This window comes from Solenopsis invicta, chromosome 2 (genome assembly GCF_016802725.1).
Source record: "Solenopsis invicta isolate M01_SB chromosome 2, UNIL_Sinv_3.0, whole genome shotgun sequence".
Taxonomy (NCBI): Eukaryota; Metazoa; Arthropoda; class Insecta; order Hymenoptera; family Formicidae; genus Solenopsis; species Solenopsis invicta.
In genome coordinates this window covers 16,695,224-16,712,620 of record NC_052665.1, presented here as the reverse complement: position 1 = coordinate 16,712,620, position 17,397 = coordinate 16,695,224, and the positions used below count along the sequence as shown (strand labels likewise).

The 17,397-nt window shown below is 34.6% G+C and overlaps 2 protein-coding genes across 6 annotated transcripts; both read left to right on the top strand.

Annotated features, from left to right (window-relative positions):
- The first annotated feature begins 280 nt into the window (after positions 1-280).
- LOC105197517 (aminopeptidase N) lies at positions 281-8,489 on the top strand. 3 transcript variants are annotated; one of them, XM_011163935.3, is made up of 15 exons: positions 281-513; positions 1,006-1,110; positions 1,185-1,444; positions 1,717-1,914; positions 2,157-2,297; positions 2,456-2,791; positions 2,869-3,019; positions 3,225-3,351; positions 3,545-3,635; positions 3,967-4,150; positions 5,278-5,488; positions 5,743-6,020; positions 6,460-6,659; positions 6,817-6,993; positions 7,339-7,819. In XM_011163935.3, exons 2-15 carry the CDS (start codon positions 1,027-1,029, stop codon positions 7,817-7,819), a joined length of 2,919 nt encoding a protein of 972 aa, XP_011162237.2. In that variant the 5' UTR covers positions 281-513; positions 1,006-1,026. The 3 variants fall into 3 exon arrangements, with proteins under 3 accessions (XP_011162237.2, XP_039301877.1, XP_025986902.2); XM_039445943.1 differs by lacking the exon at positions 281-513 and adding an exon at positions 535-553; XM_026131117.2 differs by lacking the exon at positions 281-513 and having other exon boundaries at positions 1,027-1,110; positions 7,339-8,489.
- Positions 8,490-9,441: 952 nt separating this feature from the next.
- Positions 9,442-15,597, top strand: LOC105197516. 3 transcript variants are annotated; one of them, XM_011163934.3, is made up of 4 exons: positions 9,442-9,865; positions 10,518-10,699; positions 12,541-12,699; positions 12,785-15,597. In XM_011163934.3, exons 1-4 carry the CDS (start codon positions 9,547-9,549, stop codon positions 14,633-14,635), a joined length of 2,511 nt encoding a protein of 836 aa, XP_011162236.3. In that variant the 5' UTR covers positions 9,442-9,546; the 3' UTR covers positions 14,636-15,597. The 3 variants fall into 3 exon arrangements, with proteins under 3 accessions (XP_011162236.3, XP_025986907.2, XP_039301876.1); XM_026131122.2 differs by having other exon boundaries at positions 9,443-9,792; XM_039445942.1 differs by lacking the exon at positions 9,442-9,865 and adding an exon at positions 9,878-10,247.
- Positions 15,598-17,397: the final 1,800 nt, after the last annotated feature.

Sequence of the window (17,397 nt, the reverse complement as noted above, 5' to 3'; positions counted from 1 at the left end):
TGAGCGACACCGTCGACCGCAGATTGGCCGTTGACGTCGTCGTCTCTCTTCACCGCGTCCGGATTGACTCCCGCCGCGATTAGGCTCCCCTTCAGCGACGACGGCCGCGATCGCCAGATTGAATAATGGATGGACGATCCGCCGATTTGCCCTAAGTGGACCTGAATTCGATTCCCGAGGTGTTACGTCACGCGGGAGACTGGCACCGGTGCGTTTTTCCGCGCGAATTTCCGTCGCTTTTTGGCGACCAGGCGACCGCGCGAACGAGGAACCGTATCGGGCGAACAGTTCGCACGCGGCCACGCTATCACGCAGTCGTGCCGCAGAGACCCTCCCGAACTCCTCCCAGAGGAAATCGCCTCTTCTTTAAGAGGTATCAAGGTCAACCGGTGGTGCGGCGATACGGGGTGACATCCGCATCGACGTTGGTTCTCGCTGAACCGTGATCGCGCGCCGCTGACAGATCGTCCTCTGCGTCCCTCAGGCGCGCACGCCTGCCGCGAGGATAACGTCGTAAGCACCCGGAATCGATTAATCCGCGATTTTCCGCCAAGTAATCCCTTCTACGAAGTATTGGAATAGAAGCAGTATCAAATTTTACCAAGATTGATATAACCGAGAAGTGCGAGGATGACTTGATCCACTTCTTTCGTTCGATTTGTGAAGAAATTTAGTTTTCTCAATTCCAAATTCAATTTTCTCAAATTTCAAGAAGGATTGGATTAAGCTATTGTATCAAATTCTTCAATTGAACTCATCGCTCCAATTCCGATCTATTTACATCCGTTCAGTGATGTTTTGTCTAAATTATTATTCTCTCTTAATTGATTTTATCAAGATCTTGAAAAAGTAACAGTTGATTAATATTGTGGCATTCGGACTCTTCACTTGACTCCAAACTGCTTCGTATCGATTTAATGTCAACTTACTTAGTCAACTTGGTCTTTGTTGTATACAAGTAAACGTTTAAATAATTTTGCGTTTTGAAAACCAACTATAATTCAGGTTCACTCTGTACCATTCACCATGATGTGGGCAACGTTGCTGTCAGGACTCTTTCTACTGTCGGCGATACCGTCGGGTCTTCCACGAAGCATAAGTGATACCAAAGTACAGTGTCAATGAATTAAAGAGAGTTACCGTAATCCAACAGACGGAATAAAAAATTGCTCGTTTGATCGCAGGACCGGTTGAAGCGCAGTATCGACCTTAACGATGTCTACTACTCGAAAATGCGTCAGTATAGATTACCGAGCGAAGTTACGCCGACCAGTTATCACGTGGATATCAAAATACCCTTCATCGAGAGCAACCAGTTTAACGGTCGTGTCAAGATCAACCTTACCTGGTCCGACACCAGCGATAGGATAACGCTGAATGTCCATCAAAATATTGAGATTTCATTAACCAAAGTTAGACTGATTAAATTGCCAGCCGATGAAAAGTAAGCAGATGAAAAAAAAATAATTAAACAATTCCAGGGAGTTTTGTGATTTTTATATAAAATTCTATGTAGTTTATTTTAACGTTTTACGCGAAGTCAATGCATTTTTATAGCAGCAATTCGCATAATTCTTATTTAAAAGTTTAGTAACTGCATTTATAATGATAATAGTAAAGTACGTTTTTTTATTTCGTCATTCGTTTATTTGTTACAATAAGTGTAAGTTTTGAAATCATAATGAAATCTCCTTTTCCGCCACGTTTGTGATACAGGATAGGCGACGACTCATACTTTAATGTCGCAAGGACCGAACGGCTAACTAGGAAATCCTGGTATATCATTCATTTGGAACAAATGTTGAAAAATGGAAGCGTTTGCGAAGTTGATATCACTTACTTTGGAAATTTTACGACTAATGAGACTACTGGCTTTTATAAAAACGCATACATGGATACCGAGGGTAGAACACAGTTAAGTATAGCAACAATTTTTTTTTATTATATTCCGAAATAAAATTAATTAAACAAAATCAACAAATTGTAGCATGCCTCGAATATACCAAGTAACAGCATGTGATCCACAATTTAGAAAATTTAAAAACGGTTGTTTATGATAAATTAAAAAAAATGTTATAGAGAAATTTCTTGTAATAAATAAAATAACAAAGTGAGAAAGATAATAAAGTTTATTTATTTTTCTTCTTATTTTTCAGTCCCTTCATCGCCACTTACTTACAATTAGACAACGCGCAAAAGATGTTCCCCTGCATGGACGAATCACCTTATAAAGCGACTTTCAGGCTAAGTCTATTGTATCCTAAAGGCTTCACGGCATGCACGAATACGCCAGCAATGTACGTATATCACACATGTTCAAATTAAATCTTTTAAAGTATTACACTGAGCGTCAATGATTTCCAAATATAAAAAACTATACAAGTTCTATGAATTGTCAGTCTTAATTTTGCAAATCTTCTAGTAATTGAATGTTACTTTTACTCGTTTCTTTAAGCTCTCGGCGAGAATCGTCCGACAAGATCGAAGAAGAGTTTGCAGAGACACCTCGAATGTCGACGAATCAATTCGCCCTCGTGGTATCCGATCTACAGAGCATCGAGCCCACGAAAGAAATTAACGAAATAAATGGGAAGAGGCTGCAGGTGAAGGTTTGGGGCCGCAAAGAATTCATGGAGTCGCTGCTTCATGTCCCCAACAAAGTTGTGAGAATCGTTAATTATTTGCAAGATTACTTCAATAGCTCCTTCGGTTTACCAAAATTGGACGTCATGGCGATTCCCATGTACAGCACATCCAAAGCCTCCGACAATTGGGGTCTCGTGTTCTTCAAGTACATAAAAATCTACAAGGATAATTTTGTATCTCTCTGCAAAGTAGCATGTATAAAATAAACGTTTTCTCTTTTAGGGAAAGTGAACTCAGCAGTCCTCTAGTCTGGACCACTACGTACGAACTTCTCTATCAGTGGTTCGGTCAATCCATCACGCCGTATCGTCGAAATGACGCGCCAGTTAACAAGGCTCTTAATTCATTCTTAGCATCCATGGCGACGATTGATGTGAGTCTGAAATATTTTATTTTTAATTGCAGCAATATTATCTTTTACAACTGGAAATATTAAATATTATCATAATTATGACAAAATATTACTATATTACATAAAGTGTTATTTAAATTGTTCTATAACAGTTTTATTATATATGTATATGATAAAAATCATGATATTATTAGTTTCCTAAAAATTAATTATGTATTTTAAACAGCTCTCTCCGGACGAGACGGAAGGAAAGTGGCCGATGACAATGTTATATCCTCTGTATTACGAATTTGCGCAGACGGCACCTTTCTCAAGAGTGGCTGGTATTAGACAAGAAGCAACGTGGACGAAAGGTAATTAAAATAAATAATTCGCAATTTATATAAAAATATTAAAATCAACAAAAAATATATAGTTTATATATTATTCACAAAGCTAATATTCAAGGAAAAATATTATACAATATAATATATAAAAGAATAACAAATCTAGAAAAGAAAAGAAATATAAATTTATGAAATTAATCTCAATTTTTGGATTTTACAGCCGAATTGGTTTTCCGGATGTTTAATTACACTCTTGGACGTGACTTGTTCCAGAGGAGCATGAGGAATTTCTTCCATCAGCAATCGAAAGAGTAGTAATTGCCTTCGTCCATTAGTTGGGAAGCAGATTCTAATCTCCTACAATTTAGCGTTTTTATATAAAAGTAAACTTCCGTCTCTCTGTAGAATTAAATAAAGCTCTTAATTACTTTTTAATTTTTTAATCTCGGAGCAACATATCTTTAGTTTTAAACTTTTAAATTTCTAATCAAGTTTGTAATTCAAGAGAACAGTTGAAAATTTCTTTAAAACAATTAAAAATTTTTTCAAGTTATTGCTTCCGCACACACTGCTTCCCGGCTATTTATCTCGATAGTTGATCGGCTTCTATACATCGCGAAATACTATGTCCTTCGTGTTTAGAGATCGCAGAACCTTCTTCGCCAACGATGTCTTCACTTATCTGAACGATGTGGCGAACGAGACGGACAATCTGCCACCAGGTCTGACCATCAACGGCATCGCCGCTTCGTGGATTAATCGGGACAGAGTGCCGTTGGTCACGGTCATTCGCGATTACGAAACTGGAAAAATTAATCTCACTCAGGTAAGCTGGACAAAAGCGTTATTTCCTGCAAGGACGCGCGACGCGGGAAGGCATACGTGATTTTCGCACAGATAAAGCAACGGAGATGACCACGTATATGCTATTTACTCGCGGTTAAAGCATTCCTCTCGCCAACGGAAGTTACATTTACTTCAGTGGCGAGATTTAACGAACAGCAGTGCGAGGTCAGATAATACTGATTCTATTACGCTGAACAAAAATTTCTTTCATTAAATGAAACTGATGAAGAAGTTATTAAGTATTTTATTACTTATCTAAGAAAGTGTTTAAAATAATATCCGTATATGCAGAAAGGAAGAAAATGTAATTTTGATAGAAACATTAAAGTACATTTATTACCTTATTAAATTATATTTTCTTCAATAATAAGGTAAAATGTTACTGCGCAATAAATATGTCAATCATTGAATTATTTCGAACATAAAACGCACTTTTACGTTCGAAATAAGTATATGTTTTCCGCGAACAAAGAAATAAACATTGATAAGCTCGGACTTGAAGAAATATTTGCATAACTGATTATGTTAACAAGCATTTTTAGTCTTTGAAGTGACACGTGTTACAACAGTTGCATAGCTCCGAAGCAAGTAAATCAAGGACTAGTCTACTTACAAGTTACAAACATATGTTGCGCAATATTTGCTGAAGTCTCGCTTTTATGGAAATACATAAATTAGTTTTTAAAAAGTCGCAATTCCGCATGTAACGCGCAATATACAAGCTCTGTTGCTTAACGAAAAAATTAAAATATAAAACATATCAGATTTTACAATTTGTAGATACTCTAATCGTTAAATCTCTTAATTGATAGATCTTTATATTTTTAAATTAAATTACTAAATTCTGACTATTATTTAATATACCTATTATATTGCTTAATATAATATATTACTTGATTCTTGTCTGCATTAAATTAAAAAGTTTTATCTTATTTTTCAAATTTATTCGTATTTATTAAGTCTTTCATCACTTGTTTTTACACATAATTATTTATTGATTGATATTGATGTTACAGTAAATAAAGATAAATATGAACCTTCTCTCTGAAAGGTAAAAGATAAAAAAATCTTATTTTATATTTATAACATTTTTTTTCGCACTTCTAGAAAGTCTATCTGAGAGATATACCACCGCAATCGACGGCGAAAGTGTCATATCAATGGGACATTCCGCTCGTAATACAGGCACAAGATAAATTGAACTTTCAGAATACTAAGCCGACCGTATGGCTAAAAAAAGAAAGCGTACCAAAGAATTTCACTATCACGGACGTTACTGACAAAGATAATTTTATCATTGTGAATCCCGAAGAAATAGGTAGGCGAATATTTATAAACATCTAAGAAGAAATCTTTGTAATTCTTTTAATAGCAAATTACAATATTAATGGTTTTGATTAAAACAATTAAAATCACGTTAATTCTTCTGGTGTATTATTCCTATAAATTTTGTATCTTCAAATATCTAAAAAAATTTGTTATCATAGATCCAGCCATATTTATAAATCATATGCCGCATGCGAAAAAACAAAATTATTTTTCCTTTTAGTAATTAATAATATTTTTTCGCAGGGATGTTCCCGGTGAACTACGACTGGTGCAATTGGAAGATGTTGTCGCAATATCTGCAGGGACCAGATCGTGAGAAGATACCTCCGTTAACCAGAGCGAAGCTTCTGCACGATGCATGGAATTTAGCGTACGCCGGCGAGCTGTGCTTCGGCGTTGCATTGAACATGACGCTGTTCCTCAAGGAGGAAAAGAGCCACGTAGTTTGGGAACCCGTATTCACAATGATCGATCATATTGGTCGGCGGATCGAGGGCTTGGACGTATATTTGAAATTCGAGGTGGGCAAATGTTGCTTCGGATCGATACAATGAAGCTAATCAATATTCGACATTAGCGTTAAATGGCAAATTGAGTAGATATAGTTAATATTCAGTATTAGTGCTAAATAGAATTTTCAATAGAATCAGTAATCAGTATTGAACGTCTATATTGGACAGGCTAATTTAATTAAGCACGTGTACGTTAAATATCGATCGCTCGAATTACGTAGCGTTGAACGTAATATCTACCGTAAACTTAATAAATATTTACTTGCACATGTTAACTTCAATTAGCCTTTGCATTTTCTTATTTTTGTTTTCTCTGTTTTTATTTTACAATCATTTTATATATACAGCTTTTAACTTGATTAATATTTTAGAAAATTGTTATATTCATCAAGATTTTTTAGCATCGCGTATCGTGACAAGTAATGAAACAAAGTACATTTAATTTCAGGCATACATTCGAAGCTTGCTGAAGCCACTCTACTTGCAACTTGGAGAAACCGCGCAACCCGATGAACCATCCTGGAAAATTCACATGCGTGGCCTTATACAAAACTTCCTTTGCCATTCTGGATACGAACCCTGCGTCAAAGAAGCGAGAGATCAATTTAAGAAGTGGTTGACTGACGAGGAGCCGGACAAGGGAAATCCGTCAGTATCCAAAATTCGTCAGCGAGCAGATAATTAATTTGTCACAGAGACATTTATAGTTTAATTGAAGTATTCTTAATAAACCTCTAATAAGAGAGTCACACGTTTTATCGATAATGAAAAACATGATTGAATTCACGAGAATTATATTTCACAGGGTCGCCAATAAATTCCTTTGCCCCGTGTTCAAATGGGGCACCGACGAGGAATGGGAGTTCGGATTGCAGCGTGTCATAAATTTCCCGAAGACCAGTCTGGCTAGAAAGCAGAACGAGCGCACCTATCTTCTGAAGACCCTCGCCGGGTGTCCGAAGGATGCGAACAAGATCGAAAGGTCGGTATATTTACGAAGTTTACGGCTTTCGACGTGAAATAAACCCTATTTCTCATAGTATACAGCCAAGCGAGTAGTTAAATGCAATTTTCATGAAGTTTTCGAAGACAATTTTCCTCTCGTCGTTCCCGATAAACTCAAGCTCGTGCCTTGTAAATCAAATGGATCACTTAAAAGTTCGAATATGCGTGCCGTTTGAATAAAAAAGTTTAAGTTGACGCAAATTCAATTTGTCCGGCCTTGCGTATATTTCGTGAGACAGAAGATAATTTCTTCGAGTAAATGAGTGAATATGTCAATGATAAATAAATAATAATATCGTCTCTCTCGCTTCCGTCGCATCAGGCTGCTACAAGTGGCTGTGCTGGACAAGAATGAGAATTTCACGGACGCGGACATCCATCTGATCTTCAGTATGATGACCGGTAGCGCAACCGGCTACAAAACCCTGTTCAATTTCTTGCTCGAACACTGGTACACCGTAAAAGAGCAATTCGGGAACAAGACTTTCCTCTGGGACGGCATCGTCAATTTCGCCACGTCGTCGTGGAACACGCAGGAGGGCTACGACATGGTGAGCAAGTTCTACACGGATCACCAGGACGAATTCGAGACGGCGGACGCCATCATCAAGAAGGCGCTGAGGATCATTAATCAGGAGACCAAGTGGAACAATGATAACGTGCCCGTGATCGACAGATGGCTCATGAAGAATCTATCTAAGGAGGACCTGGAGACGATCGCGGCTTCGATGTCCGCGCCTATCCTTTCCACGACCAGCGTACCGACAACGATCAAAGATACGGAAATCCGTTTCCACGGCTGAATTAAGTAAGTGGACTCGAGTCCGGCGTTACGGTATTCTCGATCCGTAAAGAGAGTAATAATCTATATCTTCTCAGCTGCTCCGATTTCTTCTTTCTCAGCCATAATTATAGTGGTATATCTTCGCTTGCTTGACAAATAGGTAGATAGCGTCGTCCAATAATTTCGCTCCCTTATATCTAATTTTTATTAAAATTGATGTGGTAAAGTAACAAGTGTAGCGCAACAGTCCTTATGTCAAATGTGATGCAAAAAATTTTGAAAAATCGAACGATTGGAAGACGCGATAGCGTGATTAAAATGCGACAAACGTACATTCTCTCTCCCCCCTTCCCCTTCTATAAATACAATAATTTAGAAATGCCTATTTCCAAAAAGTAATGTATTATATATTTAAATTTTTATTTTTGTAAAATGAATGAAGATCGATATATCGCTCGTGATACATTTATTCTACAGACAGGATAAGATGTTTTTCTCAGGAAAAAGAAGTATATGAAAGAATCGTTCGTAATTAAGAGGTAATTTAGTTAAGATTTAATGTAAAGTTTGTGTCGATGAATAAAATTAATATTATATTATGCTAGGACTTTATTAACGTATATGTTACATCTTATTTATTCAATCAGCATACACAGCTGCATGTATTTAATATATATTAGGAAAATTAAGTGTGTAGTTTTATTTCCATATCTACTCCAAAATTTGAAAACCAAAAGGAAATGCGTATAGAAAGCTACAAAATTCATACTTTACAATTAGCAAAGACAAAATTGACTTCTTCGCTTCACTGAGTCAATATATACAGTATTAAAATAATTAAATTCAGATTTTATCGATTTACACACGCGTTTTTTATACATTTATTTTTATTATGATTAAAATTGACTATAAGAAATAATTTTATGTATAATAAAAAAAATGTTAAAATTACAAAATCATAAATATTAAAATATTCACATAAAAAAGAGTATTTCAGCACAGCATCTATTTCAATATATTATAGTGACAAAAAAGATAGGCCTGGCAATCGATTTTAATAGCCAAGTTTGATACACGTAGCGACATCTTACGAATTAATAAAGAACAAACCACGCATTATATTCAGCAGAATTGTGCCGTAAAACAAAAAATTATGTCTACATGAATTATTTATGTTTGTTTACACGAATCTTTTTTATGTAGACAAGACTTAAACAGTAAATTATTGTAAATTAAATAAAATAATATAAAAAATGATATAAAATAATATTAAAAAATATAAGAAACCAATTAAGTTATAAAAGTGTTAATACTTATATATCAGAGAGAAGACTCTCTGATAATACATTTAATTTTATTTTTTTTATTTTTTTTTTTGTTTAGTATAGATATCTGTGCTAAATTATCAACAACTGATATCAATAATGTATACAGTTTGAGATGTTATCGATAGTGCATAATCATAAATATTTGTTTCTTCAACATATAAAATAAAATGACAAAATCATAATTTGGTTGCAGTACATCGAATATTGTGCAAAATGGAAATCAAAGTTAAACAATTTAATAAAAGAACGTAAATTCTTATCTGAAGACCGATCACCTGCCTGCCATCAAAAATACGCGCATGCGCCTTTCCCATCGGACATCCGTGAGCTCCGCGAATCTGCCCATCTATACGTTCTTATTTATACAGCGCTCTTGGCAGACGCGATCGTCGGGGGTGCAAGTCAAATCGCGAGGCCAATGTCGTGTAAGGCCGTTGGTTTCGCTGATCTACGATCTCGCCGGCGTTTCATGAGAAACCTCGACGGGGCACGTGCGAACGCGCGACATCACTGCCGGCGATTGACGATCTGCGATCGCATGCGTCCGCATCAACGACGTTACGACGAACGCGTCTCACCTCTACGATCTATGCCCGACCGCGGAAAGAACGCCGCTGTTGCCCGTTCGCAGATGCGCACGTCGTCGACGATCACGTCCGTACCGGTGAGTACACGGGCTCCCCGGAGCCTCGCGACCGACATCCCGATCTTCGGAGCAGCGAAGACGAAAGGAGAAGGTATCTTCTATGACTTTCCATTGTTACACTCCAGAGATTACTCTCGTGTGGCCTCGCTATGGAAATCTGAAAGTCTCACCGAGATTATGCTTTGTTCTTATTATTAAGACAATTATTATCGCTGGAAGAATTAATTTCAGCTTTTGAGTACACGTAAATACATGCATGTTTAATCAAAGTGCTCATGTATGTGTCCTAGATTGAGGCAAATACGAGAAGGGAAAGTTTCGTTTTGGTCAATTTATTTAATCGCACAGCGCGAACTCGGACATCATCAAGTTTCGTCAGACTCCGAGATAAAGTCGTAAAAAATCAGCTGACTTTGCTTCTTCATGTGTGCCGCTCAGCGTCATGTATCTATAACTGAGTTTATTTGAAACAAGTTTGTCATTTGTTCCATTTTCTCTGTTATATAATAAGTTCCAGCTCTGCCAAAATTTATTTGATTAAACACATACTTTTTGGAATTTCTATGATATCTTGTCTTGAATGCAGCATTGAGTGATTTTAAATCGTGTATTGTTCAAAATGTGAAAGAATTCTACTTGACGAGCAAAACTTTAGAATTCCAATATTCTTTATATGAGAGATTTTACTACATATTTGATATTAGTATTATTGTATATTAATTTTATTTAATTTTTTTTTACAGTAGCCATGGTTGAGATACCAAAGGATTGTGTCCTGCAGTGGGCGGGCCACGCGGGATATATTACAGAAAGATTCAGTGGTCTTTTTGCACGTCAGGCTCTAGTCGATGTCACATTGATCTGCGATGAACAAAAGCTACGTGTTCACAAGCTGGTTTTAGCTTCGAATAGTATATACTTTGAGGTATATATATACAAACATTAGAATACATATTCCTTATCCACTTATCACTTGTTATCACATCATGTATGTATATTTTGAAAATCATGTTTGAATGTGTTACATTTTATTTTAATTATTTGTTCATTTAAATCTGTGCCTGCTTCTAACAACGTCAGTGTGTTTTTTTGTACCTATATGCTGCATTTATCAAAGTGATAGATATTTTTTTCTAATATTGTATAATAGATGTGTGTTTGCGAATATTCTAAATATAATGCATTAAAGAATTTATAAATTATTTATATACAATTATTCCACTATTTAAATTTACGTCTTGGCTTGCAGACTTTTAATAATTGTAGAAATGTTTACAAAACATTGAAGTGCTCTGATCAAAGGTCGTGTTTTACTATTTTCTAAACATATCATCAAACAATTATCAAATTTATATTTAAAAATCCATATTCCTATCTTTAATTATTCCAAATGTTGAATAACATAATCTTCCATTTTGTTATATTATTTTATGAAATGGTATAACAATTGGAGATTATAAAAAGAAAAATATATATACATATAAATCATCTATCCATTCATACATACATACATGTATACAATATAAATATAATTATAAAAGTAGTTAGAAAATATAGAGAATTTCTGCAATATTTTAAGACAGTGTTTTAGGATATTAATTGAATTGTTCCTACTTATTACAGAAACTTATTTTAAATTAAATTTATTTAGATTTTGATGTTGATTAATGTTTGGATGTGCATCTCTTTTCCTTCCAGATCTACTGATGACTGAGCAGTGTTATTAAAATTTTATTGAATGATCTTTTTAAAAATGTCTTATTGTTTCCAAATTATTTTACATTATTTATCCATAGAATTATTTATTGATTGAAAGGCCACTTAATTGTTTGCCCATAAAGTAAGGTAATAGTAATTTAGAATTATATCTTTTTGATCGTATTTTTTCTTTTAGTATAATGAACGAAATTTCTTGTGCATCATTTTTAAACAAATATAAAGATAGTTCCCCATGTCACAAATATACGTGCCATCATTATATCGAAGAAAGTGCTTTGTAATATTTATATATGTAAAGTTAATTTAAGTATATAATTACAAATATACTGTGCATTACTTCAAAATCTGTTAATATTGTACTAGTTCAAAGCTGAACAGATTTTACTAACCCATTTTTCATTAGAATGTCTACAAAATATTATTTTATTTATAGAAAGACTTTGGACTTTTTTGTTTGATATCATATGAACAGTGATAGAGAGAAGAAAGGTATCTTTACTATACTTACTTCAAAATTGGGAAATATAGTGTACTTATGGTAGAACAATTTTACAGGGATAATATAAAATTCATATAAACTAAAGAAAGCCTTATATATCGGAATTTCAGTAGTTCTTAACAAACATTTGAAGAAACCAAGTTTGAGGGGCATACTTTTCACAACTTTCGAAGAAACTTAGAAAGGTATTAAATAACTAAACTATATGATCTAAGGATAATAAAGTATGTACTCGGCTCTCTGTTTCCGTTTTCTAAATATGTATTTATTACTTTACAAGATATATGTAAATATCTTGCCTGCATGATTTTTTTCACTATCTTTCTGTATGCAGCTTTAATAAACCATTATTGCACAAAAGGATTTCCAACGGTTGGAAAAAATTTTGAAAACATTTTAAGCAAATTAAAATGAACATACAAAAATATCAGACATTCTATATGGACATTCTATATAGACATTCTACGTTTCTCTCTCTGTTCTTTGACTCTCAATTATTTTTTTACTTCAATATTTTTGATGATGTTTTATTTTGTTTCATACTATAGGAAATACTACAACAAGATTTGGGACAAGAGCCAATTATACTTTTAAAAGACTTGGACTTCGAAATTTTGAAGGCCATGGTCGAATTCATGTATTGCGGCGAAACTACGATATCTCATCAGCATTTATCATCCTTGCACACTGCAGCACAAATTTTTAAGGTACAATAACTGTTTTAATCAACAAATTAATATTCTACAATTATTTTTATGAAAAAATTAATATATTCTATATTGTACTTTTCAGGTTAAAGAATTGGTATCTGTGATCGATACTATTGTCGATACCAAAAACGTTTTGAACGATTTTGAAAGTTGCCTAAAGCAGCAAAGAGGAGATTGTAATTTAAAAGTTGCAAACAATTCGCTCACAGAGAATGATTACGTCTGTGTTAGATGTGATAAATTAAATATGGACGAGAATACAGTAGCCTGTGCAAATAGCGATTTAAGCTCAAATAAGAATCACTCTTTAGAGAACGATATGATTGAAAGCACCGAGCACGATTTAGAACACACTTTGTATGAAGAATCGGATGCTATTGATGCTAGCAACAAAGATGTAATAGATACATCGTTCTCTACATCTGATATAAATATAAGTGTACAAAGTGATATTACTACCGATACCATGCCTACACATGTAGATATGGTAAACGAAGTACAAACCAGGTGCACAAATAACAATACAGACGAAGCGTGTTGTCATAGTCTTGATTTAAAACCTATCTTGTACGAACAATGCTGTGATTTTTCCTGCGACGTGGACGAAAGCGATCAAACCTCAACACTGTCGCAATCTTGCCTTCCACAAGTCGAAAACGACTTTGAGCACTGTTCCGGGAGTAGCACAGATGTTCCTAGCACGATAGGAAAATACGTCAAGGTTTATACGCCCAAACGACGTAGATCCATTGACGAAGTTCGCAATAAGCTTGTACATACGCAATGCAGTTTAGTGCCAACTCCGCCGCATTCTACGGATTCCATAGATTTATTAGACGAGCCGTCCTCTAATGATTTACCAGTTACTCTATTGACCTCCCTAGATATGGAAAGCGCTGAATATATCTTAAGCTTGAGCACGGAAAGCATACAATCGATAGTAGGTGGTACTATAAGTAATCAACATACGGTGATTGGATATAGAGAGATAAGTGTAGAACGAGACGCCGCTAAGGAGCGATTGAATCCCCCAGCAAATGAAACGGATTGCGCAAAACCAGTTCTGAGACGTAGCACGCGATTAAGTCAACAGGAAAGCGACGAGGCTGCGAGCAATGGCCTCTTTTCGGGAACCTTTCCGGGGACTGAGAAACCGTTCAAAAAGGGTAGTTCCCCTAACAGAACGGAATCGTGCGTGAAAACGAAACGTAAAGGGAAGGAAGATCGTAAGGTACCGGATCACAGTGCAATCACGAGCGCAATACAATCTAACAAAAAGAACTCCAACAGCAAGAAGACTAATTCGAAATTAATAGTAAGAAAGAGTAACAAATCTGCGTGTACGGTTGCCGGTAGTAAGGAAAAGGAAGAGTCAAAGTTGAAGGAAGAATCGAAGCCGAAAGCAAACAATAGATTCAAAGCTGAAAATACGGACAGATCACTGACAGCGGATCAACCCACTTACCACTCCACAAAATCCAACGTATGCAAGTGCATAAGCCGCGCTTTGTGGGGCGATATGTCCGATGCGTTGGATTATTGGGAAAACGAGATGGATCTGCTCGCGTATCCGTCCAACACGGAGATTCCTTTTGCCGTCGGCTTGCTACCTTTACGAACCGCTTTGGAGAAGATGCAGGCAACACCAGATTATCAACCGCGCAAAACGCGTTCGTCGGTCGCGCCGATGAAGCAAGAAACAAATAATGGTGTAAAACGAAAATATTGCACGCCATTCGATGCTGTGGTACCTTCGAAAAAGCAAAATGGCAATAATCATGTCGGAAGCCCAAACACCGTATGTCACATAGAGATACGAACAGCACCGTCACAGTGCGCAAAAAGTCGTAAACGATTCCTTTCGGATTCGATTACGAGTCTGCCAGCAAACGGACCGACATCACAAGCAATGGCAGGCAATAACGTGGGTTAAAATTTCTTTGCGACAAAACTGACTTATTCTATCGGTTCAATATAGTATCATAATTTTGAATACGTCGTATAACATTATTGAAAAAGGCAGCAAAATAGTAACATCTGATTCTCCTGTTTTTAAGCTTAATCAGTACGAGAATAGTTAAGATTAGTAATTTATTTTCCTCGCCATGTTTAGAGTCTACTCGTAATATCTGAATATCTCGCAATTTGTACACTAATATACTTATTAGTAATCTTAATTTAAGTGTAAATAAAAATATTTTTAGGTACAATTTTGCACATACTCTTGCAATTTCATAGTTACGTATATTATACTTTACAAATAGTTGTATCTCTCTTAAGCCGTATAATATATCACAGTAATTTCATATTTTTGATAACCTTAATTTAATTGTAATTTAACTTTAAATAACTATTAAATTTGCAATTATGTAGGTAGCTAGAAAAAGATAATATTCCTGTTATATCTTCAACAATGTTTAAAATAAGCACTATCCGTTTTCAGTAGCAGTTGCAAGAAAAATTGTGCACAATAATTAAATTTTACCATTTTAGCACAATTCTTTTTAATCAAATTCAATGTAATATATTTATCATTACGCACACATAGAGTGCACAAAAAATTACACTTTGATTACATAAAAGTAAATATCGTACGATTATTTATGCTCGATAGGAAAACGTCTAGAATTTACTTTAAGCAATGCGAATTGATTATGAAAAAGTAAAAATCTATTTTTATAAATTTTTGTTTTTTACTTATACACATTTGTAAAAATAAGCTCTATAAAATAATTTTTAAGACTTTGTACCTTAAAGAATATAGCAGCAATAACATTTTAATAAAACTTCATAAGTCGTGTTGGCGTATAACATAAATATAAAAAGTAAATAGAAACCAATTTGTACGAAACATAGCGAATGTTGTGATTATGATAATTATTTCTTGTTTCAATATCGGCAAAGTGTATTTCTTTTATTGTTTCTTTTTTTTACGTAAAAGGCATCTTTTAACTTAGAGTAGATATTGTATGGTGCAACTAACTCAATATAAGGATGTATGCTTTATAAACGGAGATGAAGTTATGTGTGTTTCAAAGATTGCATTATAAAATTGTACGTTTTTAATGTACGTGTACTCTCTTAATGCAGTTTATCAAGTGTTGTAACTTAGAGTCGTGCATGTATTTGGATTTTTTGTACATTTAGCTACAGTATTCTTAGGATTAAACAGTCGCTGCTCAATATAAAAGGATTGTTTGTCGTAATAACAATCAGTAGAGTTTAAAATATAACTATATATATATATATATTTGAATATAGATATGATTGTACATACGTATATATTAATATTATATATATGCATACATACACATACATATATATATATATTTTTCCATAATAAATGTTTTCAACAAAATTTTCACTTGTATTTCATATAACTGAATCATTTGTAAAGAATAATATTAATTATTTAAGTAATATATTTCTAATTCTCTTTATTATAAATATTGTGTAATTTTATTATTCAAAATAGGAAGATGTAAAACGTCTTCTTTTCATTTTTTGAGATCTAACTGGATAAATGTTCACTGCTGAATGTGAAAAGTATTCAATGATTCATTATAATCACTTGATTCATCTATTAAAATGTATGCTAATCCATTCCTACGGCAATAGCTTAAAAAATAAAGTATTGGGAAGGAGGTGAACGTGAATAGTGAGGTAAAACCGCGCGCAGGAGGAAAGACAGAGATTGAAGAAAGTAACACGGCAGCTTCTATTTATAGCTGCGTAATTTGATTGGCCGCACAAATACGACGACACGGCGTGTAATCCGTGCGCGACTAGGCAACGATCTCCATTAGCGCGCACATATTTGCTTATTTCTCAGGTCAATCGTCGTGCGATCGGACTCCGATACTTGCGTGCGAGAGAAAATTAATTCTTCATGAATGAACGCGCGGATACACGGAAACTCTACGACTTGCGCGTGTAGCTCGAAATGCGACTACACGATATTGGAAGATAAAAAAAGAGTACATAAAGACAAAATATGAAAATATAATTTAAGCTGTGTAAAGAATCTCTCGCGAATAATGCTCCGCATATTGGAAAACGTCGTAAAGCTATTTAAGGATATTGGCTATACAGTATTAGCTAAACGTTATCGAAATTTAAAAACAGCAGGCTCCTTTTTCTCCTAATCAGTGAGAAAAAATTTTAGTCGTAAATATTCGTAATTTTGGCCCTGAAACCAGTTTCAAAGCGCAAAACGACGAATAACATGATTAAGCAAGTAGATTCAAATAAACTTTGGCATGAATATTTATTAGTATACACTGAAAAAAAATTTCTAAATTTTAATAAACATTTATTCAAATAGTACTAATGAAATATTTACGGTACATAAATATTTACTTTCGAAAAAATATACTTGACAAGTACATTGATATTAGCTTGGCTCTTTGAAACAGTGCTATATTGTCCTTTCTGTACTTAAAATGCAGGCATTATATAATTAAAATTATATGAAGTTGGAGGGAAACAGAGAAGAGTTCAGGCTGGTTATCAATTCTAATTTATTTACAAAACAGATGATTTAATTTATAAATTGTCAAACTGATCGTAGATATTATTTCGTTTTTCTTATCCATGCACACACACATACATACATTTTCCGCAAATTATAATTTATGTAAAGTATAATATCTTCAATTTTAATTAAGTAATTTTTTTAATTAAAATAAGCTAAGA